We start from the raw sequence: 26,682 nt of genomic DNA on the forward strand, positions 1-26,682 counted from the left end.
GATCCAGGTTGGCAATATGGGTTGGCTAGTTAATTACCAGATCTTCTCTTCACTTGATGTTGACAAAAATGGTCACCATAATGAGAACTAGACTCAAGGCACAGGATAGATGCAGGTCTTCTGCCTTTTCTCTCTATTGCCTCTGTCTCCTCCTCTCGAGATTGCCTGATGGAGGTGGGCTTTCTTCCACAAGACCTACTTACTCCCATCCCAGAACTGCCTCAAAACCTCACACGCTTCTTTGCTTTTCATAAAAAGGGAGCAAAGTACCTACCAGCTTCTATTACAGGAAATGAAGGGGAACAAAGATTCTCTGTCCCTCCCCAGCTTGATTCTTTATCTTTTTCACATGCCCTGGCTTTGGGGTAGTAAATATACTTTGGTGATTGCAAAGTTAACTATTCTTTTAAAATCACATAAAGTTTGATATCAATGAAAATATCCTAAAAGCCATTAGATATATAGTTTCGCCTTAAAGGATGGATCTTACCTTGCACCTTTAAGTCCACTTTACTGGGAGGCCTGGATCCACTTGAGATGGGCCTTGTAGAGCAGGGTCTGGACTCTAGACAACCTTAACGGACCCCATACAAACACAGACAGCGTATTCTATACTTAAAACAGTAAAATGTGAGGTTATTTGGGACAATTTCCTGAAAATCAGTTTTTAAATCTCTCTGTAGGTGATCCTAGGGTCTATAAGTTGTGCTGTTCATAGCAATTTAACTTCTGCCCAAGAGCAAGGGGAGATAGAGAGACTAATCTAGTTATCTGCAGCCAGCATTTCTTTTCCTCAGGAAAGATCTTGACCTTAGAAATTCCTGAAGCATAGAAAACCCTTCTCCAGTGTTCAGAAAAAGTAAAGGGAGCTAGCCCCTTCTGCTAACCCCAGCTGAGTGTGGGGTGTATTTGTTCTGCAGAGGGTGGATTGATAGACAGAACTGCGTTGGTCATGCTTTCCCACCAGTTACACATTGTAGCCATTTCAGGTTCAGCCATGTGTGCCAGATTGAATTAAATGCTTTTTTAAAAGTCTCCAAAGCAGGAAAACATCTTTCTCCAACTGGTGTTTTTTTTACATATTTGCTAATGAGTGTCTGCACAATAAAGATATGGTCTGTAGCTTGTTTTGCCAAGGAGAAATCCAATTTGGCTCTGGTGGATGTTGCTGCTAGTCAGATACAGTTTAATTCTTTAATTGAAGCAGCTTCAAAATAGCTTGTGGACAATGCAGTGTTCCACAGGCTTTCCTAGACCTGTCTGGGTGGAGACCACCTTCACTTTGTGGTTCTGAATCCCCTGAGCTTGTCAGAGTGTCTGTCAAGAAAATGTCTCCTCTGCAGCTGGTTGACCCTGCCGTTGGCCTGTTGGAGCTGTGGTTAAGTCTGTGGCTGACTTCACGGATTTTAATTCCCTCCTTGTTAGCCAGAAAGGTGCTAGCATTCTGCCACCCTGGACAAAAGAGTGAGACAGCTGCTCTCCACATGCTTCCAGGAATCTCTCCACTTGCTCAGCTACTGTAGCCTGCCCAGAAGGCAGCCTGTTATTATGAAGCCTCTATGCTATAAGTACCTTACATGCACTTAACTTTCCTGATTTGTACAAATACTTTGGGGACAGAAAAGTTTGGTGTAAAAGAGGACAAGTTTGCGGAAAGAAAAGATCTGCTCCAGGTCACAGGTGCTTGTGCCCCTCTGCCTACCAACACCCAAAGGATGAGTCAGTTAAGGAGAGAGAGATGGGACCTCAGAGTTTGCTCAAAATCTACTCAGAGACCTTACTGGCTTTGGCCAAGTAAAAGCTAAGCTCTTCAAGGTGTGAAACTGTGTCTTAGTTATTTCTACTTGTCCGGTATATCACAGGTGCTCAGCAAATGTAGACTGATGATAATGATGATGATGATGATGATATCTAGACAAAAAACACATATCTACTACCTATTCATTCATTTCTAGTGAAGGCAGGACCTTGTCCCTGGCCTGATTCTCTAAGACTTTGGTACACGCAAGTAATTGCCCCCATCTTTTTCATAAAAGTGCCACTGTTCACTTGTAACCTTTATCTTTTTTGCCCACTCTTTCTTTCTATCTTGTTTCTGAGTTTTTCTCCATATATACTTTATCCTCTGCTTGTTCTCTTTTGATTGGCTAGTTGTTTGAATTATGTCTTATCTACCTTGGGCCATGCTTTCCCCATCATTCATCCTTTCTAGAATATATTCAGATAACATACATACAAGCACAGGCATTTATAGAAGATGATTATTAATAGTAATATCAGCTGATATTTCTCTGTGTCTGTTACTCACCAGGCACTGGGCCTTTGCATTCATTATGTTAATCCTCACAACATCTTCAGAGGTAGGCACAAGTGTTATCCCATTTTACAGATGACAATCCTGAGGCTTAGAGGGAGAGTAACTTGCCCAAGGTGGTAGTCACACCCAGGAAGTGCTGAAGTTGAACTAGAACCCAAGTCTGACTTCAGTTACTGCCACCCACGTTATAAGTCACAAAAATGATGTCAGTGAGGTCTCCTGAGTGAAAACAAACCTCTGTACCAGTAGCCCCCTCACTCTGTGAGGACATTCTCCTTGACAAAGCCCTAGCCACTCAAGCCCAGTCTTCACTCACTGCCTCTCAACTTCTGACCAACTCCAGGTGAAAGCTGTAAGTCACACTCGAGAGCCTTCCTTGATTACCCCAGCATGACTTTGCCACCTGCCCTCATTGTGTTTTGAGAAGAGCTGAAGGAATATTCTGGGGCACTAGACACTGGGATGGAAGCTTTCCCTTACTCTACTTCCTGAGTGATAAGCACCAAAAGAAAGAAAACATTCATGGGTAGGAACTGGTTCTACCTTCCAGGACTGGGCCAGGCACTTTCCCAGACCTCGTCTTATTTAAAGTTCATCATGATCAAGCAAGAAAGGTTTTCATGGTTGAGGAACTTGTGGCTTAAAGCAGTTGACTGACTTACAATGAACACAGATAAATGAAATTTAACTGGAATTCCAATCCAGGGTGCCTGACTCCAAAGCTCATGCTTTTCTGCCTCTGCTAGGATCATACACAAGTGTCTGGAAACCCAGAGTAGTCCAGGAAGCCAACACAACTGCAAAAGCAAAGAGCATAATATAAGTTTTCCATGCTTGGAAATAGTTGACTGGAGTGAATGGAAGGAAAGTTCTTAAATGATTCTTAACAAGATCTTAGACGTTCTTACATATCACCATCGAACATAAAATGTTAGGTTTAATGGGATATTATTTACTTCCACTCCGCATAAATAAACAAGTATGGGTGTGTCCACACGTGTATTTATGAGATACCCTATGAAGTGTGGGAGGGAGATGCACCAATATTTTCTACTTTCCACACTCTAGGTCAATGTTTTGCCAAACGAGGAGCCCCAGGGGAGATTTGGCAATGTCTGAACAAATTTTTGGTTATCACAACTAGAGGAAGGCTGTGCTACTGGCATCTAGTAATTGTAGGCTAGGGGTGCTGCTAAATATCTTGCAATGCACAGGACAACCTGCCGCAACAGAGAATCATCAAGCCCAAGCTACCAAGAGTGCTGAGGCTGAAAGACCCTGCTCTACATTTTAAGACGAGGGAAATGGTTCCCTTTCTCCCAGGTTCCTGGCATTGTAGAGAAGGGCTTATTCCTAGCATATCCCCCCTGCATCCTGGGTAAAAAATAACTGTGCCTGGAACCAGGAATCTGTTTAGGAAAAACTCACTGTTTTTTCCTTTACTCTCACACTACTGCCATACTCACAGCAATTCTGACACCGGATGTGTGGATTTTTTTCTCATACCAACCAATTATCTGACACCAGCTGGGTGTCCTACAATTCAATGTAGTTCTGACACTGTCTACCTGGAGTTAGCGTCAGATCCCACGACTTAATGGCTCAGTCTCACAAGACTGCCCCCACTTCAGATGCCAATTACAAGTCTCAGGTTGTCCCTGGTACTTTTGACCGACAACCTGGTATAAATCAGCATTCCTGTGACTTCCTCCTCAGGTTTGATAATTTGCTAGATCAGCTCACAAAACTCAGGGAAACACTTACTTAAGTTTATCAGTTTATTATATGATAAAGATACAGATGAACAGCCAGTTGAAGAGATACATAGGATGAAGTCCAGAAGAGTTTTGTGCATAGGAGCTTCTGTCCCTATGGAGTTGGGGTGCACCACCCTCCAGCACATGGATGTGTTTACCAACCCAGAAGCTCTCCAAACCTCATATTTTGGGGATTTTATGAAGGCTACATCATGTAGATATTATCAATTATTAACTCAATGTCTAGTTCCTCTCCCCTCTCCAGAGAATGGGGGAGTGGGGCTGAATGTTCCGAACTTCTAAATATGCTTGGTCTTTCTGGTGACCAGCCTCCATCCAGGAGCCCAATAAGAGTAGCCACATTAGAGCAAAAGATGCTCCTATCACCCAGGAAATTCAAGGGGTTTAGGAACTCTGTGTCAGGAACCAGGGTCAAAGAACTGAGGAACTGAGGGTAGATAATAATAATGTATAACATTACTTCAGAGACTCTCTCAATCAAGGAGAACCCAATGAATTTAGGAAATTTGACAATCCTAGTGAAATCAGATTTCTTATCACTTACTTTTCTGTTTGCTGAATCCCAACTTAAATTGAGATTCTGGCAGCCTGATCCTTTTCTCTTCCCTGCAGTGCTCAATTGATTATCACATTTGTCCCAGGTTAGTTCCTCACATTTCAGGCCTATTCTGGGCCTGCTCGGGCTCTGCTCAGGTCTTCAAAGTGCAGCAAAGAGAGGTACAGGGCATCTTAGGGGGTAGTTCAGCAAGGAGTGTGCTTGCCTGTACCTAATTCAGCCAGTGACGTGTGGCCTCTATTTTACTAATTTAGAACATTCAGAGGAGGAGAGAGGATGGGGCTGATTTTTATCTCCAGGCAGCACTAGCTCTGAATTTTTAAGGGAGCTTCAGACTGAATTCTCTAATCAGTGAGATAAGATGTTTGGCTGCGTACTGACATCTTACCCATTTGATCAGGCCAGTAGTTTTAATTCTAGAAATACTTTTGAATCATAGATTCAGAGAACTACAGTAGTGAAATTTATCTACATAATTATAGTATTTTCATTCATTAATTCAACAAACATTTATTAAGCACTGGTGCTGGGGCTATAATTCTGTCACCTCAGTACATTGCTTTATATCTATGTCTATGCCTCAGTATCCTCACCTGTAAAAAGAAAAATAACAGTGCTTCCTCATAGGATTTATTGGTGAATTCAGTGAGATAATACATGTGAAGCACATATTAAGCACTCAAGAAATGTTTGTTGACATTGTTGGAAGAAACATGGACCCTGATCTCACTGAAGTGTCTAGGGGAGAATACACTAGTAAATAGGCAATTAACAAACACTGTGAAAACTGCTGAGGGGGTTACCTCAGTGTTCACAGGATCACATACAAGAGAAACCCTAACCTGGACATGGGGCTTCAGAGAGGTTTCTAAGAGGAAATTTCACTTAGGCCGAAACCCAAAGAATGAGAAGGAGTTGGCTAGGCAGGGCATGGGCGGAAGAAGTACCCTAGACAAAGGGAACGGTATTGCTAAAGGCCCAGAGGTGTGGGAGAATAGGCCTTTCAAGGAACTGGAAGAAGGAAAGGAGTAGTACTCAGAGATAACTACGGTTTTCATTTAGGTGTATATCCTTCAAGTTTAATTGCACAGAGACACTTATTTCCCCTCAAAAATAAGATCACCCTATTTTAGAGTCTATTCTTTTTCTACACACTATAATGAACATCTTTTGACATCATTAAATATGCTTCTAAAATAGAATTTCTAGTAACTGAAAACTATCCATAGTTGGATCCACCACAATTTGCTTATCCAGTAATTTATTTATTGAACATTTAATTGTTTTGAAGCTTTTTCCCCAGTAAAAATAATGCTGTGATGATCATGGAACCAATTAAGATTCTTTGGTCATAAGAAAAAAAGGGAGAGAAGGAATCTAGGGAACTTAAGCAGAGAAGAAATGGGGTTGTTGAAAAGCTGAAGCACCCAGCTTGGAAAGGATAGGATTCAGGGCAGTGAAGAATCCAGGTGGCAGCACCAAGGAACATTCAGTCCCCTCAAGTTGCCACTCCATAGAGTAAATCCAGTCCAGCCGCTCTTAATATGCTTGGCCATCCCATTCAGTTTCCAGATTCCCTGGAAAGAAAGTCCAACTGGCCTAATATGATCAGTTACTCTCCTCAAGGAAGATCAGGGAAACTTGATAAACAGTATACAATCATGGCTGAACCATATCCTAAAAGAAAATCCAGATGCTGTAATCAAAAGGAGGAAGAATTGATATTAAGGCACAAAACCAACAACTACTACAACCATCTTACTGATAAATCTTTGCACATATCTATGATTATTTCTTTGGAATAAGTTACGAGAAGTGGAATTGTTAGGTCAAAGGGTATACAGCAATTTGAGGCTTTTGATGCATATTACCAGGTTATTCTCAAGAAGGATTACTCCTGGCAATTCATCCTTTCTTTTTCTTTTTTTTTATTGTGGTAAAATATATATAACATAAAATTTGCTGATTTAACCATTTTGAAGTATACAATTCAGTGGCATTAAGTACAGTCACAATGTCATGCAACCATCTCCCATGTCTATTCCCAAAATTTTTCATCACTCTGAACCCATTAAGCAATAACTCTCCATTCTCACCTTCCCCCCAGATTCTGGTAGCCTCTATTCTGCTTTCTGTATCATGAATTTACCTATTCTAGATATTTCGTATAAGTGGAACCATACAATATTTGTCCTTTTATGTCTGGTCCTTCACTTAGCATGTTTTCAAGGTTCATCCATGTTGCAGCATGCATCAGAACTTCATTCCTTTCTATGACTAAATAATATTCCATTATATGGATATACCACATTTTGTTTATCCATTCTTCTGTTGATGAACACTTGGGTTGTTTCCACCTTTTGGCTTTTGTGAATAATGTTGTAATGAACATTCACATACAAGTTTCTGTTTGAGTACCTGTTTGAAATTCTTTGGGGTATGTACCTGTATACCTAGGAATGGAATTTCTGTGTTAGGGTAATTCTATGCTTAACTCTTTGAGGAACTGTCAAACTGTTTTCCACGGAGGCTATACCATTTGGCAAATCATTCTTGATACTAAACTCTGGGAAATGTTTCACTGATATGCTAAACTTCATGACTGGACTATTCAAGATAAGCAAGAATAGTTCAATTGCATTTTTTGCCAAAAGTAACTCTCATTAAAAGCATGTAGTTTGGCATTTTTATAGCAAACTTATCAGTTTTGCCCCAGCCATTTTGAACCCAGACAACATCACCTATCTTGTCTCAATGAGCAGGTGAAGGCAGGTCTGTATAATTCTTTGTGCAAGCTTGTGATTTCCTTCACTTGCAGCATGGCTAGAATTCTGATTTTATATTCAGTGCTTCTGGTGCCCCTTGTATGATGACGTTCTGGGCTGCATTTCTAGGTTGGAGGCTTCCTGATTCTCCATTCCACTCAGTTCTCTGGTTTGGGCATCATCCCCACTGGATTGGGCTAGAAATTCCTCACTACTACTACTGTGCACCACGGAACCCCAGCTGAGCCAGTGCTTCCTCCCACCCTTGCTCAGGTCTGGGATTGATGGGGCTGAGTACAGAAAAACTCTGTAATTTGTTTCAGAACACATTACCTGAAGTCCAGTTGTAGATAAGACTGGCTAAGAGAAGCAAGGGGCAGGGGACCAGACTGGGGGATATGGGTACCTTCAGGCCCTTCTAGTTCCAACTGTTTATTGAGCACCCTTATAGGTGTTCAGGTTCTAGGTGCTATATTAGGCAGCTGTGAGAAAACACAGTCCTATCATCATTGAATTCATAGTCTAGAAAATAAGACACACATGAATCAGAAAATCCTACTAATAAATGTGTAAATATAAACTGAATCAAGTGTCCTAAGGGAAAGAAATTGTTTTCTGAGGACACATAACAGAAATGTGGTCCAGGAAGACTTCCCTGGAAAAGTGACCCTAGAGTTAACATCTGAGCTAAGAGTTAACAAATTTTGTGTGTGTGTGCACCCACACATGTTGGGGAGGGGTGTGCGGGATAGGAATGGGAGATAATTAGAGAAACAGGAAGGCCCTGTCCATGGGGGAAGGGATAAAAAAAATCAATGTCCTTGAGGATAAAAGGCCAAGTAGAGAAAGGTGGTAAGGGACCAATTCATGGTAGAACCACTGGTTTTAGCCACTGTCTCTAGCCCGCAAGCAATGGGGAGTCATTTGGCAGTTTTAAGTAAGGTGGTCAAAAAATGGATTGGAGGGGATTTCATTCCCTCTAGAGAGGGCAGCAGGTAAAATTGTAGCTTTTAGTATTATTTCCAAAGATGCTTCAGTCACATGGAAACTTTCTAGATCTGCCCTGCAGCTCCCCCTCCGTGGAGGAAGTTGGAGCAGCGGGGTTCTTTCCCTTACACGTGAGCTCTGGCCCACTGCCACATCTAGAGCAAAACTCCATGGGGATGTTCCACTTCACTTGTTCTTGGCTCTCTAAGGTCAGCTATCTAGATAAAGAGTGGCTACTGGGGTAGCCTCGTGCCTACTAGAGCTATGTTTTTGTGACTTTGGAAGTCAAGCAAGAGGCTCCACGATGGAAAAATATTTGTCATTTGGCTGTCACACTTCAGTGCATGTACACTTCCCAGAAACAGAGAATATTGAGATTAAACAAGTTTAGGCACCTGCAGCAATGCCTATCAGTGCTCAGGAAAACCATGACCTTTGAACCTTGCGAAGTTATCATTTCACTACCATTCAGCCCTGAAAGACCTCCCATCAGTTTCAGGAGGTGAATCTTGATTTGATCATTCATTCAATCAAATATTTACTGAGTACCAATATCTATGTTCACAGGCACCAGATATGCAAAAGTAAGCCCTGATCTCAAGGAGTTTCCTTCCAACCATCCTTAACCTTCCCAACACATGCACACGTGCACACACACACGTACACACACGAGTTATATTTATGTTTTCAGGGCAACTTAGAGCATAATTGTGTACATACTAGAATACAACTATTTTCATGAGGCTAAAAAACATCTTTCAAGGAATAAAGAGAAGAAGAAGCAACGTTTATTAAATATTTTGATATATCAGGCACTAATAGATATTTCCAGGTGTATTATCTCATTAAATCCCTATGAGGAAACTGAGTTTTATTTTATTTTATTTTAAACATTTTTTATTTCTTTAACGTTGTATCTAGTTTATTTATTTATTTTTGGCTGCATTGGGTCTTTGTTGCTGCGTGCGGGCTTTCTCTAGTTGTGGCGAGCGGAGGCTACTCTTTTTTTTTTTTTTAACATCTTTATTGGAGTATAATTGCTTTACAATGGTGTGTTAGTTTCTGCTTTATAACAAAGTGAATCAGCTATACATATACACACATCCCCATATCTCTTCCCTCTTGCGTCTCCCTCCCTCCCACCCTCCCTATCCCACCCCTCTAGGTGGTCACAAAGCACCGAGCTGATCTCCCTGTGCTATGCGGCTGCTTCCCACTAGCTATCAGTTTTACATTTGGTAGTATATATAGTCATGTACCACAATGCTCATTGCAGCTCTATTTACAATAGCCAGGACATGGAAGCAACCTCAGTGTCCATCAACAGATGAATGGATAAAGAAGATGTGGCACATATATACAATGGAATATTACTCAGCCATAAAAAGAAACGAAATTGAGTTATTTGTAGTGGGGGCTACTCTTCGTTGCAGTGTTCTCATTGCGGTGGCTTCTCAGCGCAGGCTTCTCTCGTTGTGGAGCACGGGCTCTCGGTGCGTGGGCTTCAGTAGTTGTGGCACACGGGCTCAGTAGTTGTGGCTCATGGGCTCTAGAGCACAGGCTCAGTAGCTGTAGCACACGGGCTTAGTTGCTCCACATCACGTGGGATCTTCCCGGACCAGGGCTCGAACCCGTGCCCCTTGTATTGGCAGGCGGATTCTCAACCACTGCGCCACCAGGGAAGCCACGGAAACTGAGATTTAGAGATAATAAATAACTTTCCAGGATTTGAATATATATCTTTCAACTCTAAGCAAATTAATTCTCCACTTTTGTTTCTCTGTGAAGCCTTCCTGGAATCCCTTGGTCATAAATAATTGTTTTGTCTTCTGAATTCCCTAAGTTCTACGAGTGGTTCCCGCTTATGTGGTGTTTACTTTAGTCAGCCTCGTTTTACAGAGAATTGCTTACATGTATCTTGACCCCTAGGTTCCTTGAGGACAGGAAGATGTCCTGTTCATCTTAGTATCACTTGGGCTGAGCAGAATATCTGCATGCCACTAATATGTGCTCAGAAAATGCTTGTAGAATGGAAGATGTATTCGCAGGCCTCACATGGGTGGTCAGAGCCTAAGGCCACAACCCAGGACCCCTTCCCACTCCTAGTTCTGTAGTGTAGCACCAAGGGTCTCATGGTCATGCAGTGTGGACCATCCAGGCCGCAAGCCCAAGCCCTGATCACATTTCCATCAGCAGCTGCCCCTTGCCACCTTTCCAGCCTAGTGGTGCACACTCCGAAGCTACAGTCCACTCCCAGGAAGCCAGACTCCAGGTTGAGGTCCACGCAGGTTCTGGCAACAAGACTCCTTCCCTGACCATACACCCCGCCCAGACTGGGTCACATGTATGATACTATACAGTCTCATAGATTTCTCCATTACCATTAGTTCTATTGAAATTAATTGCATAACTCATTGGCTTAAGGACTATTATTCTTGATAAGAATATAAACTTTATGATGGCAAGAACTGTATTTGTCTTATTCACCACTATGTTCCTAATGCCTAGCATGAAGCCTTAAACATAGTACACATTCCATAATTGAATTCTAGCACCTCCTATAAGCCAGGCACTCTACTAGGCATGGGCTTTAGGAATGAGTTAGTAGTCTTAGACCTTGAGGAACACATGGTTCAGTGATTAATCCAGTAAATTCTGCAACCATCTGTCAGTTTCTTTCTTTTTTCCCATTTATTTTGGTTGAACTTACTCTATATACTGCGTTTTCCAGCTTTCAGACCACAATTGACTTTCTGACAAATACTAAAGAAAAAGAAAAGATTTAAAACCTCTGTCTTTTTAGTGTCATCTGTTATTAGTTTTCCCTCTCCAACTAATAAATGGACTCTATTTTTCTTCAACCTCTTCTCATGTCTGATACACTTAAAGAATGTTTGTTTGGGTCTCTCTTTATCCCTTGAAAATTGCAATGCATTCCTTGCTTTGGATTTTTTTATTGTTGACATGAAAAGCTATTATATTTGCTTTCCTTCTTTATGACTGTTATTGTTTGAAAAGTTCTCTTTCTATTGCATCTTTCATGCACTGTCTTTTTGTTGTTGTTGATGTTGTTAGATATATATGTGCATTCTTTATTTTTTTCCTATCTCATCTATGCATAAAGATAATTTTTCTGCATTTTCATGTCATTGCCTTAAGAGATATTCAGGAATTATTCCATTTGTTTAATTTTATTTGTGATTATATAAATGGCACATATTCATAGCAAAATAAAAGAAAGGAGAAAGGGAGGGAGGAAGGAAATATAATTTGATTCTGCTGGTTTACATGAGGGAGAGATAAGGACAGTGAGAGAGGGAAAGTGGAGTTTCTTTAAAAAGAGGTAGGCTAAATAGAGAACTGAGAAAAGAATAAGGGTGAGAGAGGAGTCTGAAAGTGGTGCACGGAGCTAAGTAAAGGTGCAAATTTCACATTCACTTTGGCTTTAACCTACCGTCAACTGACTTACCAACCCAAATCCTAGATTCCCCTGAGGGGAATCTACATTCTACTCTGATTAAAGACTTAACTATGAAAGAAAAAACTCTAAAAGTTTTAAAAGAAAGCATAAAATATCTTTATGAACTAGACGTGAGGAAGGACTTCTTAAACAACACAAAAAGAAATAGATATTTTATGCCCACTAGATTGGGAAAAATTAAGAAGTCTGAAAATAACAGGTGTTAGCAAGGATGTGGATCACAGTGGACTCATACAGACACTGCTGGAGGAAGTGTAAGTTGGAATAATTGGAATCACTTTGGAAAACAGTTTGGTATTATCCTGTAAACCTGAATATTTTTATTCCTGCGTGTAACCCAGCAATTCCAGTACTACAGTTTGTACTATAGAACCGTGCTTCTCTAACTTTGACAAGCATCCGAATCACCTAGAGAGCCACACAATTTGGGGGCCTCACCCCTGGAGATTCTGATTCAGTACATCTAGGATAAAGTCCGTGAATTTGCATTCCTAAGAAGCACCAGGTGATGAGGCACTGCTGGTTTCCAATCAAAATTGGAGTAATGCTTCTCCGGATTTCTTCACCTGGGTCTTAGGAAACAGGAAGAAGAATGTTCAAAGACACATTGCTCATAATAGCAAAAATCTGGACACAACTCAAATATCTATCAGCAAATAATGGATAAATAAATTGTAGTATTTTTACACAATGGAGTATCATACAATATTGAAAATGAATAAACTGTAAGTACGTGTAACTACCTGGATGAATCGTTGAAGCACAATGTTAAGTGAAAAAGGTAAGTCAAAGAAAACTACATACAGCATGATACCACTTTTATAAAGCTAACAAATTAAATAATATATTGCTTAGGAGCAAATATATATATATGGATAAAACTAAACTATGAAGGAAGGGAATGAAAAACATAAAAATGAGAAAAGGAAGACTCACATAACTAAATGCAACAGTGTGGGTATTATGGTAGCTTTTAAGATGGATGGTGGGTTCTCATATGCTTCAGAACTGTCATTAAGTTACATATATTCTCCTGTATATGGAAAACATACACATAAGAACTTGAAGCTATATTTAAAGAAAATTCTCACGGGTTGAAGGAAGGGCTTAGTCTTTCTGATTAAAAGTAGTCCCCAAATACAGGCAAATTAATGCAGAAACTCAAATTGACACAGTCCTCATAAAAATTCAAATATCAAGGATAAAACATGACTCCTATAAGCATCCTCGCAGGACACAAAAGATAGAAAAGAAACAGGCTAACCAAACATAGAAAAGAATTCATGCGAGCTTCAAACTTCTCTGCAACAACTGCTGCAAAAAAATAATTTCAGAATTTATTTGGAAAAATAAATGAATATGACTAATTAAGGAACATTTGAACAAAGAAAGGAAAATTATAATGAAATGAACTTGAATCTCTAGATATTAAATGCTAACTATAATAATGAAAATGATGTGAAACTGATTTTTTTAAAATAGAGAGTTCAGTGGAAGAGAATAGAAAATCCAGACACAGAATTATATATAACGTTTCTTATCAGTATATGTATCATGATATACATATCATAAACTATTATATATGACATATGCATATATTTATATATGTTTATATGTGTTATATATAACATGATTTTAAATATATGTTATGTAATACACATATACATGTTATATATTATTATATATCATTTATATTATATATCACAATGTATATTATATTGTATATATGTGTGTATGTATTATGTATCTGTATATGTATATATAGTATATATGTATTATAATATATATACACATTATACCATATCATATATTGTATAATATATACAATATACATTATAATACAATATAGTATATACAGTATATTATATATTAGATAATGACAGACATGATAATGTATAATATTATATAATATAAACATTTATATTTCATATGTATAAATTTTAGTTTGTGATAAAGGTGGGTTTAGGGATAGGTTATTCACTATATGATGCTACAACAACTAGTAGATAATTTAGACAATAGTAAAGTTAGTACCATACATCAAAATATTTTTCAGTGAATTAAAAGTTTAAATTTTTAAATGATAATATAAAAAGAACTAGAAAAAATATCAGTGAAGATTGATCTTACCCTTGTGTGAGGAAGGACTTTCTAAGAATAAAAGAAAAGGAAGAAATCAAAAGAAAAAGATTGATATATTTTTCTATAAAATTTTTTGAAATTCTTCATGTCAAAAAAATCATAAAAAGTGATAAAAAGCAAACTACAAATTTGGACAGAATATTTGTTTCATAAATATTCCAAAGGATTCTTACCACTAATATTAAAAGATATGTTACAAATCAATGAGAAAAAGGTGGACATCCCATTGGAAATACTGTGACTGTGATAATCTCTTCACAAAGATTACTTCAAATCAAAGACACAGAAATTGTAGTCAAGTAAGAGCAATGAATTTTTTTTTCATCTATATGATTGACAATAATGAAATATTTGCCATTTTAAATATAAGGAAACCATATTTAACAGCCATCCTAAGTCCACTTAAAGTTAATTAAGATAAATGGGCAAGGCTTAGTGCTCAGGGCAGATTTGGAGCTATTCTGGCGACAAACGAGCTCTGGGACTTTGTTCTGATTTATTCAATGCACCAGACATTTTTAAGCAGCTGATGTTATAGATGACCACAAAAGGGAAAAAAAAAAAAAGATTATTAAAAGATGAAGGCTGAGAAGACATGATTGATGTCTTTAAGATCTTGAATAGCATGCCTGCACTGGAGAGTATGTTCACTGAATTCCAGAAATGGGGGGAGGGGGGAAGCTCCTAAACAAATTAGGAGGCCCTATTTACATGGTGAGTTATAAACACTGAAGTCATTACCCCATAATAGGATTTAAGAGCAAATACAAAATATGTTTTGTATCCAATATAAAAATAAAACATGATAATAGCAAATACAGTAGAAATTAAGGTGGTGGTAAATAGGCATTTGTAAATTCAAACACCTGTGTGGATTACAGATTGAGTATTTATTAATCAGTTACAAATGGACGCTGGAATGTTTAAAAGCACCACATTGTTTTTAGTTTAGAATTATTGAGGATGACCAAGAATTAGCACCATGGTTTGCAGACATTCTTCTGTTTCTATTTTCGCCTCTGGAATCAGGACTCTGGTCTCCTGTCTGGAGGAACTTCATCCTCCTCCCACCACATTAAGAGTGACAATATTTGGAGGATAATATGTTGGATTCTCACATTGGTGGCAATCCTAAAGATTGGAAATCTTCCATTCTATAACTAAACAGAAGTCATAAACCAGTATGAAAGTAAAGTCATAGGAAAAGAAAGTTGAAAATTCAAGGCCCAGCTGGTTGGTCTTTTATATGTGAAAAACTGATTCATTTGCTTTGTATGCCACTCGGGGTCTGCCCCACTGACATTTCCTCATTTGGCCAGTTGCAAAGGCCACTTTAGATAATGCCCACTTCATTATGAACCGAAGATGAGCGCTTCATTGGGGTGACCACGCTTACAGGGTTAGGGTCTCGCTGGTCCTGATTCACCATACTCCTGGTAAGAAGTGGATTCTGGCCTGCGTGTTTGTATGTTTACTCAGAACACCCGAATGTGTGTCTATCTCTGACTCTCTGCCTCTCTATTCTCCTCAGGACTACTGGCTCTCTCTCCTTTACAAGCGCTTGATTGGCCCCAAAGTCTTGGCTGTGCATGTGGCTGGACTCCAGCGGAAGCCACGGCCAGGCCGAGTGATCCGGGACAAACTAAGGATTTATGCTCACTGCACAAACCACCACAAGTAAGTCTGCAGAGAGAGGGCACAGAAAGCCACCCCTGGGGAGCTTTAGGCCCCTTTGAGAATTTCATACATGGGACCCCTTCAAGACTTATTGAAAACCACTTCTGGATTCACTTTACCTGCTCTTTGCAGGTTTCAAATGATTTCTGATAAACAGCTTTTTCTCCAAGTAAACCCCCTTTCTCACACTTAGAGGATTTATTCATAAAATGTTCATAAAAATACATGCCATTTGTTCATTTACTTCTTCATCCAACAAATTTTTACTGAGCATTTTCTCTCAGCCAGTTGATGTAATGTCCAGGAGGCTTATTTGTATGCCTATGCCTGAACCAAGGCTAGAGATATAAAATCTGTTCCTAAGATACACCAGGCAAGCTTGAGGAAATAAGTCTACATCTCTAAGATGCATTTTCGAGAGCTATACCACTAGAAACCTAACCATATACCAGTGCATCCCAAGCTGAGAGTGCCCAAAAGTAGTCAGGCCAGCTTTAGAGCTATTTCAGTATTTGGAAAACCTTTTCAGCTATTTTAAAGGTTAAATAAAATCTAGGCTTCCTTTTTTTAGGGGGCCGGACTTTAAACAATCAGCACGGTAACAGGTATGATTATCTTCTTTTTCATCTGAAGCTCTGGTTGTCAGAGTTGTCTTTTAAAAAATAGGAAAAATAATTAGTAAATAAATAAAGTTTGGCAGATAAAATATTTTAAAACGTGAGGTTCATAAGGTAAAAACTTAAAACTGAGCCTAAAGCAAAACCCATCAGACCAAATATGACTTTCTTACATCACTTTCTATTTAAGGAACAGAGTAGGCAGCTCTGGAAGTAAGAACTTTTCTCTTCCTGCAGAGAAACCTTGTGTGGAGTGGGAGTGAGGGAGAAGGAAGCAAGTGCCTCCAGCCAGATCTTCATTCCTGTGAGCCTGTCAGGAGCTGATCACGGGTAGTGGAGGCACAAAGAGCTCCAGTGGTCAGGTTACAACAGACGCTCCTTCCCCTTCCTTGATGACAGAGGAGCCAAGCCAGTTAATTTATCATGATAAGATTTTTCAAAGAATCACTCTGAGCATAGCGGGGTCAGGGGCCAGTTGTCTTGTCTGTAGATACAAGTGCCTATTGTGGATGAGCGGAGGCTGGTTTGGGCAGAGGCCAGAGGCTTTCAACGTCCCTTTTGCTCAACAGGAAGCTCAGTCCAATACCTGACAGAGAGTGACTGCTTTATGGCCTTGGCTGGAGTTATCTGATCACCACACAAGGAAACATTGTATTCCTTGTCTCCACCCTGGCCTTGAGGTAACCACCCAAAAGGTGGACCCCCAGCTTCAAGAGAGAAAAATTACTCTTGGCACCTTTTGTCTCTTTTGGGAAGCACATCAGTATGTGCCCTTTATACTACAGGTCTGAGGACACAGGGGAAAATGTCAGTAGCCAAGCCACGGGCTTAGCAGAATTTGAGGGTCTTCACAGAGGTCTCCTCACATTGTTTCATCCCAGTGTTCATCCTGACGTTCTTTGACATTCTTGTGGGAAGTTGTCACTAATATTCTGAATATACCATGCCCTCAGGGCCAGTGCCTCATGCATTTTTGTATTCTTGGTGTCCAATAGAGTGACTGGCCTGAGGAAGGTCTCAGTGAATGTTTGATGAATGGGCGAGTGAATGAATGCAGAAATAGGGCATCAAGACATCACTGATGATTTACAGTTCTAGCTCTCTTTCCCTTTGCTGTTACCACACTGGCCAGAAGGAAGGGGTGTGGTGGAATGGTTAAGAATTCTGCCATTCACTAGCATCAAATCATTCATTGCATTCAATATTCTCTCTCCATCACCAGGTCTCCTCTGCTTTCTATGGGAAGTCACTCCAGAACCTCTCTGGGGAAACGGTGCCACTGTGCTTCTGTCAGTTCCATCCCTCTTTCTCCCTGTTACATAAAAGAAAGAAATGATTTTACTAATCTATTCCACAGATGACCTTAGTGATTACTGGAGTGAAGGTCTTTTTGTGCCTATTAGAGAAGAAAGCCCACAGTGGATACGCTGAGCTGGCTGAGTTTGCAGATCTTCTCCATGTCAGTGGGTGTCTGGTGCCTTAGATAGGTGGGCACAAAGATAGAAGTGTCTCTGCTCCTTCTCTGTGGGAAGCCACCTGCCCTGTCTGTGCCCCCTCATCCTCCACAACAGTCACGAGGAAGCACTCCTGGTTCACTTAGTTTATTTGTGGCCAAAGAGGCCAAGGTCACAGAAATGTCCCAGAGTGGTCATATTAGGTTCACGCTGTCCAGTCTTGACCAATACTCTGAAAATATATATCCTTGGTCAGAACAGGGAACTGGGTGAAAAAGTATAAGTTTACCAGTAGAATAAACCAAAGAAGGGGTCTTTTAAAATAACTCCTGCACTCCAGTCTGTATTGAACACTTGCTACGTGCCAAGCATCTTGCCAGATATTCGCATTTGTATTATCGTATGAAATTCCAAAGGTTCTATGGTATCACACGTATAGGCAAGTAGCAGCATTAATAATGTAAAGATTTTTACGTTTGGAAAGAACCCTTAGAGATCTTTGGCCTGGTGTCCTATATAACACAGAAATGCCCTTTACAATCTCCCTGACAGTCATGAACCTCTACTTGAATACCGACTCCCTCTCATGGCATCTCTTACACTGTGGATCATTTCTGACCTAGTAGAGCATTGTCTTTTATGACTGATTTAGGATAAAGAGTTAGATACTCATACCAACACTAGCAGGTGTTTTTCTGCTTTCTGTTCTAGAGCCAACAAATTAGGACACTGGCAGCATAGCAGTTCTCACCCTAAGTCTTCTTATTCAGAGAACTAGTAAGTTTTGACTAGGAAACCTTCTTTTTCTAAACCATTCTGCTAACACAATGTATGTTTCTGGGAGGAGCTGAGGTCCTTAGCCAAGTTCAGAACCAACTGGAGCCTGGTGGATACTGAAGCAAAATTGAGCCTTTTGGGGTTCAAGTTCGTTTATTATTGGCAAAGCACAACTTGCTGTTTCTCAGAAGAAGTTTTTTTAAAGACTCATAAAAAGGTTCCTGAGGCTTCTTGGACATGAAGCCAAGCCAAAATATTGTTACAAAACAATATTTTGATGAGTTAAGTGTAAATGAATCAGAAACATGTGGATTAAATTTCCCTTAAAATATGCAGGGGCTTTGAAATTAGGGAAAAAGATGTTTGGCAAAACATAGCCTGACTTTTACCGAACCCAAGAACTTTGAATTAGATTTGGAGACAATGGACCAACACAGTTTTCAAACACATAGACTTTCACTGGAAATGGCCACGGATTTCAAAGCATCGCCCTCCCTTCCCCTTCCTAGTCTCCCAGCTTCACCGGAGACATTTCTAGAACAGGGAGTGTTTTTCATCTGTAAGTCAAGATGCCCCTCCCCATAGGACACCCTCACCTCTTCTATCCATGATACTCCAGTCCCCGTCCACGCTCCTGACTCACTTCCTCCCCCTCCCACATGGCAACACAGGGATGGCAGGCAGCAAAAGAACAGCAGAAAGATGAACTCCAGATACATGCATTCTCTGCTGGTGACAAAGTCTTACCATGAGGGAGACATGGAACAAGACAGATGTTCTACCAGACAGAAGGGGCATTAACTACGAGAAGCAAAAGCCCCCTGGACTTGACGACATCAGAAGGTCGGCACTTGCCTCCAGTCCACACCTTCAGTAAGACCCCATTTCCTTAGGGAACAGATAGTCCTCCAAGATTATTTTTCTGTCGGCAGAGAATGTACATTCTTCAGGAATCTGGATTCTCAACATAGTACTTTCAGGTTGGTGCTGCACTCCCCAGCCAAGGATGTGTCTTCACAGCCAAAGGCCTCTGCTTAATGTCCTTGCCCATCAGCCAAGCAGGGAAAGGGATGTCTGAGGGGGTCTTCAATGCCAGTTCCTACCTGAGGAGGCTCCGTGAGCTTTGTGAGAGCCTCTACAAGTTGGTGTCTGGGCTGGCTTTCAGTACTGGCTTGTCTCCCCCAGTGGAACTGTGTAAATGGAAATCAGACCACCGCCAAGCAGCTTGAAAAGATAGCTTTCCCTGAAGCAATGGTGTGATTTCAGGTCTCCCTCCCACCCACCACTTCCCCACATCCCTTCCTTCTCCTCTGCGATCTCCAAGGGCTCATTCTGCCCCAGCTCTGCAGAGGAGAAACTCCTAAATGCAAACACGCAGCTCTGTCCGCCTCTGCTGCTAGCCTTTGAGAAGGTCGTTTGATGGGAGTTAGCAGAAGGCTTTACCACAGTCTGTGAAAATTGGTACTCACGCATGCCTGCTTTTGCTCACACGCTGAAGCCCGCAGTGCCTGTAGTTAATGATGTCTTCCTCAGTTTTGCACACAGCTAAGCTAAGCTTAAAGCCCACCTATGGAATATAGTTGGTGTTCTTTAATGTTGGTAAATGCTAACATCGGCTAGCAGCATCTTTCTTCAGATCTCTGATGACACAAGTCTGCGCAAATAAATTGGCATTCTCTTCTGACCTAACTCATTGGCTCCAAAAGCTAGTTCACATGCTTCAGGGGATTGAGAAGAAGGACCAGAGGAGGAGGGACCAAATAGAAGAGTCATTTAATAATTTATCAGAATATCAATTCAGGTATCCAAAAAACCTTGAATGCAATAATGTACCCTCCTACAGATGCAAGAAAACTCATCGGACACACAGCCGAAAGGGTATACTCTGGGAATTCTTCTCATAACCTTAATGGATTGCTCTAGGCAAGTGGTTCCCAAACCAAACTCATCTGCCAAATATCCTGGAAAGATTTTTTTTTAATATCGATTCCCAGACCCCAATCACAAATGGATTAAATAAAGGGATGAGACCTGGAAACTGTATTCTGTATTTTTTTTTAATCCAAGTGATCACAATGACTGGCCCTTGGTCACTCAACTCTTAATTAGCACATTTAGAGGCATAGATGAGTGACCCAGAGGCTGAGGTGGGCTGTTTCTGCAGAGAATGATATTTTCCTGTGAGCACAGTTGACTTAGAGTTGCTCTGAACTTCTCCTTTGAAAGCAGGACGGGGTCATTTTTTCTGTTTCCTCTTGTTAACCCATCCAGATGGGGCCCTAAGGGACCCCTTAGAAACAAAGTCTTTTTTCCTACAGGAGAGAAGGAAATCATTATAGTCTTGTTGATACATGCTAAAAGGCTCTTGCATGTAGGCATGTAGTTCTCTCAGGCTCCTGAACGTCCTGTGCTGGTTTAAAAGGATTCCAAAACAGTGAATAGTTATATAATCATGGGGTAGGTAAAGCAGCAAAAGTAGAAATCAAAAAGGTCAATAAATTTGACTGCCTAGAAGTTTTGAACTTTTATACATCAGAATACAATGCAAACAAACTGAATCAGTCAAAGAAAACTGGGAAAAATTTTGCAGTATACATGCAAACAAAGGATCACTATCTTAAGTAAATAGTTTTTATACATCAATAGAAAAATGGGCAAAGGGCATGAACAGTCAGTTTACAAAAGAAGAAATGAAATGGCAAAGAGGCAAATGAAAAAAAATACTGTGCCTCAGTGTGAATTTTTAAAAAATACAAATTAATACGACATTGAAATCCCATTATCACCTCTCAGGTTGAGAAAGATATTGTAAAAGGTTAATATCCAGTGTTCTTAGGGGTATGAGGATATGGGTGCTCTCATACATAGGTGATCAGAGCAAACTGATACAAGCTTTCTAGATAACATCAATATTATCAAAATGTGTATATTAGTCAGGATAGACGAGGTTATGCTCTGATAACGAAGGACCTCCAAATCTCCATGGCTTTCAATAAGAAAATGTATTTCTCTTTCACTACTTGTCTGTCATGGCTCAGCTGTAGCTCTGCTCCACATCGTCCTCATTCCAGGACGCAGATCAATAGAGCAGCCTCTGTCAAGAACATTGTCAGTCTTCTGGCAGAGGGAAAAGAGACATGGCAAAATATGGGCTGCTTACTAAAGCCTCTGCCCCAGAGGTTTTAACACGTCCACCCACACTGCATTGACCAAAGCCAATCGTGTGATCACTCTAGTGATCTAGTTCAACAGAGCAGGGACAAAAAAATCTTCCCACAGAGAGCGGCACCAACTGGGTATGAACCAGAAGATCTGGTGAGGAATCATACACTGCATTCCCTTTGACCTAGTGTTTCCAACTTCCAGCACTTTATCCATCAGAAATAATCATGAAGTGCAAAAAGTTTATATAAATGAAGTCTTGCATCACATAATTTATAATGGCAAAAAATTAAAAACAACATAAGTCCCCAAAGGAGGAGCCTAGTTAAATAAATTTCTATGATTGAAGAACTTAATATTCTTTTATAAGTGAAGAATATATAATAACAATAACATGGCAGCATGTTTAAGATGTTCACGAACTAAAAAAAACGGGTGAACAATGTGATCCCAATTATGTAAAAACTGAGAAATATATACGTATGTGTCAAAGAACTCAGTAAATATTTGTTGAATTAATAAACTAAAAAATACTGGAAGGGTGTCTACCAAAATGTTATCATATCTTAAGACACTTGGATTATGGGGGATTTTTCTTTTTCTTCTTTGTGTTTCTCTATATTTTTCCCTTTTTTTTCCAATCAGCATATTTTACTTCCATATTCAGAAAAAGATATTTTGTTTTCTAAAATTAATGCAATACATTTAAACAAAAACAAAAGGGGTGTGGTGGGAAGTGGGTATCTTCTTTGCAGGACACCACAGTAACAAGGCCTTCCTGTCTTTGAAGGGCTAGGATGGCCAAGAACCATAAAAAAAGTGCCCTTTCCTGGGGTAGTCCTGTTTCGTGCAGCCTATAAATGATCTAGAAGCATCTAACAGACCACTGTGTTTCCATCTTTCCCTCTCTCTCTCTCTCTCTCTCTCTGGATATCAGCCACAACTATGTTCGAGGGTCCATTACACTTTTTATCATCAACTTGCACCGATCAAGAAAGAAAATTAAACTGGCCGGGACTCTCAGGGACAAGCTTGTGCACCAGTACCTACTGCAGCCCTATGGACAGGAGGGCCTGAAGTCCAAGTAAGTGCCGAGCCGGAAATAGCTTAGGAGCGAGTGCAGCAGGAGCTGGGTGTGGAGGGAGCTGGAGTGCCACTTTGCTGAGGGCACCAAAGCTGCTGCTAATTCACTCAGGGACTGCTTACTCCCTTTAGGACCCTGGTCAAGCCCCTCCCTGTCTCTAGGCTTAGAGTCCCCAACCATGAAGTCAAACGATGGACAAAATATATCTCAACAAGGGCACTCTTGGATTCTGGACCCCAGGATTCTTCATTATGCAGGATGATCACAGTTTAAGCTATTTAGCATCCTTGGTCCCTACCCATTAAATGCTAACAGCCCCCCAGTCATGTGACAACCAAAAACAGTGGTGGTTAAGAACCACATCCATTCCAGCTGTAACATTCTGTAATGCTGTAACTCCCTGTTTGTCTCCATCTACAAACCTTGTGGGGCTTAAAGGAAGGAGCGCTGGACAAAGGATCAGAAGTTCAGAGATCAGGAGTCAGTTCTAATGAATTAAAAATTTGGATTTAATTAAAATATTTAATTTGGGGTTAATTTGGATTAATTTTTAATTTAATAAAAAATAAATGTAAATAAAACCCTGGAGAAATAAATAAAATAAAATCACTGTAAGAATAAAAAAAGAGTCAGTTCTGCCCCTAACTTTATAGCTTTGGGCACATCACCTCTCTGGAACTCAGTTTCCTTATCTGAACATTAGGAGAGAAATTATATTCTGGGGGCTCTGTAGTCTCTTCAAACTCTGTAAGTGTATGATTCTGTGATACTCTACCTCCCTCAGTCTCTTCTAGAGACTTTGGCAACACAGAAAGCAGCTCTCAGCCACCCCATCCTGGAGGAAGACCTCCCAGGAAGGGTATGGGATGCTGTACAAACTGGGAGCGCTCCCATTCCATTTTTAATGTTTACCAAGTTTAACAAAGCTATAAACTTGGAGCAGGTGGCTTGTGTTCCCACAGCTGCCCACAACTATTTGCGCTATAATTGTTTGCTGTTTCACTGCAACCTTGGTGGCTTGCATTTGGTTTCCAACTGTATGCAATGGGAACAAAACACAATCTGGGAAGTCACTTAGTGAGCCTCTTTAGCCCACGCTAGATCTGTATTCAGTCTTGTTTCACATACTGGCTTTTTTTTCTGGCTATAAGTACATTGCTACCACTTTTCTTTCCCCTCAATCCTATCTATCCCAGCAGAACTCCCGTGAGCATTTTATCCCCTCTCTCCATTTCCCAGTAGTTCATGACTGGTGTGCTGAGTTCCTGGTCTTCATTCTAGGCAGGAGACTCGGTTCTGGTTCACTAAATAACCTGGGCAAATCCTTTAATCCTAATCCCTAGGCCTCAGTTTCCTCATCTGCAAAATTCAGGAGTTGCTATATATTTGGTAAGGTCCCTTCCGGCTCTAAAATTCTCATCCTGGTCTGATCTTCTGAGGCCCGTATGTTTTAAGTCTCCCACTGCCATTCAGTAATGACTCACAAAGTCACATCTGGCAAAGGGACTGACTCCTCAGCAGTGATTGTGACAGTTCAGGGTCCTCTAGAACCCAAGATATTAGGAGCTGAGCCTGCCCAATGTCAGGAAGACCACGTACCATGTAAATGAAGTCATCTACGTAAAGTTCCTGACACATAGTAAACGCTCAGTAAATGCCCATTGCCTTCCTTTTCCTCAACTCAGAACTCTAGCTGGTTGGGGACGAAGAGGGGAACAACTGCTCTAAGAATGTTCTTCAAAAGTGGCATCTTCTCAGACTTTTAAGATAATGTGTGGATAAGACATTTGTTAAGATTATGATAAGAAGACATAAGAACTGCATAAATGCAAAACCATGAAATGTGAGGAAATGATGGTCCAGGGTGGCACCATTTTATGAGCTTGTTTCTCCATCAACCAAGGGCACAGGCCTCTAACCCTATTTACCCAACTCTATGTCCCTGCCTCCAGGATCACAGCTCTGATGTTTGAACCTGGCCACACCTTGGCCCCTGTCCTGCTTATACGTGTTCTTTAGAGTGACTGAAGTGACTCTCACTGGCTTACCGATATGCTGCATTTCCAATTATGCTCTCATGCATCTAACCTTGTCACCATCTTGGTGAGGAGCTATGTTCTGGCTTTGTTGACAACGTCAGAGAAGGACAGGGAAAAAGAGAATTTCATTCCACAGGGGTCCTGAAGAGGAATTTGGTAACACCCACTGAAATCATATAGCAATGTGATGCAATTAGAAGAGGAGGGAGCTGGAACCTGGAAGCCTGGATATGAATCCAGCTGCTACCATTTACCTGTGTGACCTCAGCTCCCTTACCTGTCAAGTGGGGTTATTGTGAGAATCAAATTAGAGCATATGGGTGAAATGAAGCCTTCTACAAATGAAAATTTCACACATCCATGCATACACATACATATAGAAGTATAAATACAGACACACACATATGATTTTACATATATTGTATTAAAGAGAGTTTTGGATTAGAAGTCAACAGAACTGGATTCCAGCCCTATTCCTGCCAGTACTTCACTGTGGAACTCTGGGCCCTTCACTCACTTCTCCAAGCCTGTTCCTCTTCCTGTGAACTACTGCTGACTCCACACCTCTCTGGTTCTAGAGAGAACGTGCTGAGCCATCTCTGACCGTAAGCTGCCGCACAGGGGCTGCCGTGCACGCGCTCAGTGGCACATCCCACTCTCCCGCTCAGTAACTGCTAGCAAGAGCAGGAGCCCTCCATGGTTCTGGGATGGGGCTCTCACAGGAAGAGTGTGGCTGTGGTGCAGCAGAATCTGCAGGAAAGGATGAAAGGAAGTGCTAGGAAGTGATTTCAGCCTTTGGTGTCTCCTTCTCTCTTGTATAAACCTCTGGGACCAGATTCTGTGTTCTGTGCCTGCTAATTCCTTGCTGTAGCCTGAAGCCATGTCAGTTCAGAAGAGGATGGAAAGCTCTGGGAACCTGTAACTGCTTCTGTCTTTAGGGACCAGGAAGAGGCTATAAAGCAGATCAGTGTGCCATTCAAGCCACCAGTTGGGCCTTTTGGCCTGGGGTTTTAAGATTAGGGAGATACCGGCAAACTTTTTTGATGGGTAGAGAACATGGGGTAATTCTCCTTCTCTTAGAATTGCCATCAGGGTTGGAAATAGTTCAGATCTCTGAAAGGGTAGCTGCACGTGAACTTGGGGCTCAGGGATGTTAGGTATTGTACAGGAAGCACCTTTGAGGCCACTCATCAGGCATAGTCCAGACATCCGGGTCCACAGTGAAGGTTCCTGTTTCTGGTATCAGTGAGTGAACCAGTCATAAGACCCACCACTCAAGTCTCAACTCTTTATGTAAGAGATAGTTCTCACTCTGGGAACCAGACAGAAGGTGGGTGCCCTATACCCTACGGGACAGAAGAAGGGAAACTTTTAGAAAACTGCAGTGTGTACCAGAGAAGGGTATTCTGTGTCTGGAATATATATTCTTCAAAGATGGCTGAAGAAAATGGGGAGATTTAATTTAGACAAGAAAAACAAGGTAAGTTGTGAGGACTTTCTTCAGATATTCAAAGGGCTGCTAAGTGAAAGAAAACAGATTTGGCCCAGGATCCTCTAAAATGACAGAACACCGGGGACTACAATTTAAAAGAGAAAGATTTCACCACAAAACGAGCTCATTTTCCAAAGGCTTAACTGAGGACAGGACAGGCTTTCTCAGGAGGTAGACTATTAATCAAGGAATGAGTGGCCATGGCCACCTCAGAGGTGCTCTAAGATTCCTTACTCAGTGGGAGGTTGAGGTGAAAGATTACTGCTTCCCATCAAACTCTAAAATTCTATTATTCTCTTCCATTTCCCTCCCCCCAAACCCACTTCACTTTTGGAGCCTATTGTCTCTATGGTC

At 40.8% G+C, this 26,682-nt stretch overlaps 1 protein-coding gene and 1 long non-coding RNA gene across 5 annotated transcripts in view; one reads left to right on the forward strand and one right to left on the reverse strand.

The window, feature by feature from the left end:
* Nucleotides 1–26,682, forward strand: part of HPSE2 (heparanase 2 (inactive)) — a 617,346-nt gene that overhangs the window by 575,535 nt on the left and 15,129 nt on the right. For all 3 annotated transcript variants that reach the window (XM_007187387.3, XM_007187388.3, XM_007187389.3), the window contains 2 exons: nt 15,558–15,703; nt 22,651–22,797. In XM_007187387.3, the coding sequence (XP_007187449.1) occupies nt 15,558–15,703; nt 22,651–22,797 (293 nt within the window). The remainder of the gene's footprint in view (nt 1–15,557; nt 15,704–22,650; nt 22,798–26,682) is intronic.
* LOC102998920 (uncharacterized) overlaps nt 1–26,682 on the reverse strand; it is a 62,000-nt gene that overhangs the window by 6,321 nt on the left and 28,997 nt on the right. The window contains exon 4 of one of the 2 annotated variants that reach the window (XR_009005579.1): nt 20,704–20,863. The exons of the other annotated variant lie outside the window; for it this stretch is intronic. This is a non-coding gene — a long non-coding RNA (uncharacterized LOC102998920). Of the gene's footprint in view, nt 1–20,703; nt 20,864–26,682 lie in introns of those variants that run through there. 2 annotated transcript variants of the gene reach the window in all.

The sequence above is a fragment of the Balaenoptera acutorostrata genome, chromosome 16 (genome assembly GCF_949987535.1).
Source record: "Balaenoptera acutorostrata chromosome 16, mBalAcu1.1, whole genome shotgun sequence".
Taxonomy (NCBI): Eukaryota; Metazoa; Chordata; class Mammalia; order Artiodactyla; family Balaenopteridae; genus Balaenoptera; species Balaenoptera acutorostrata.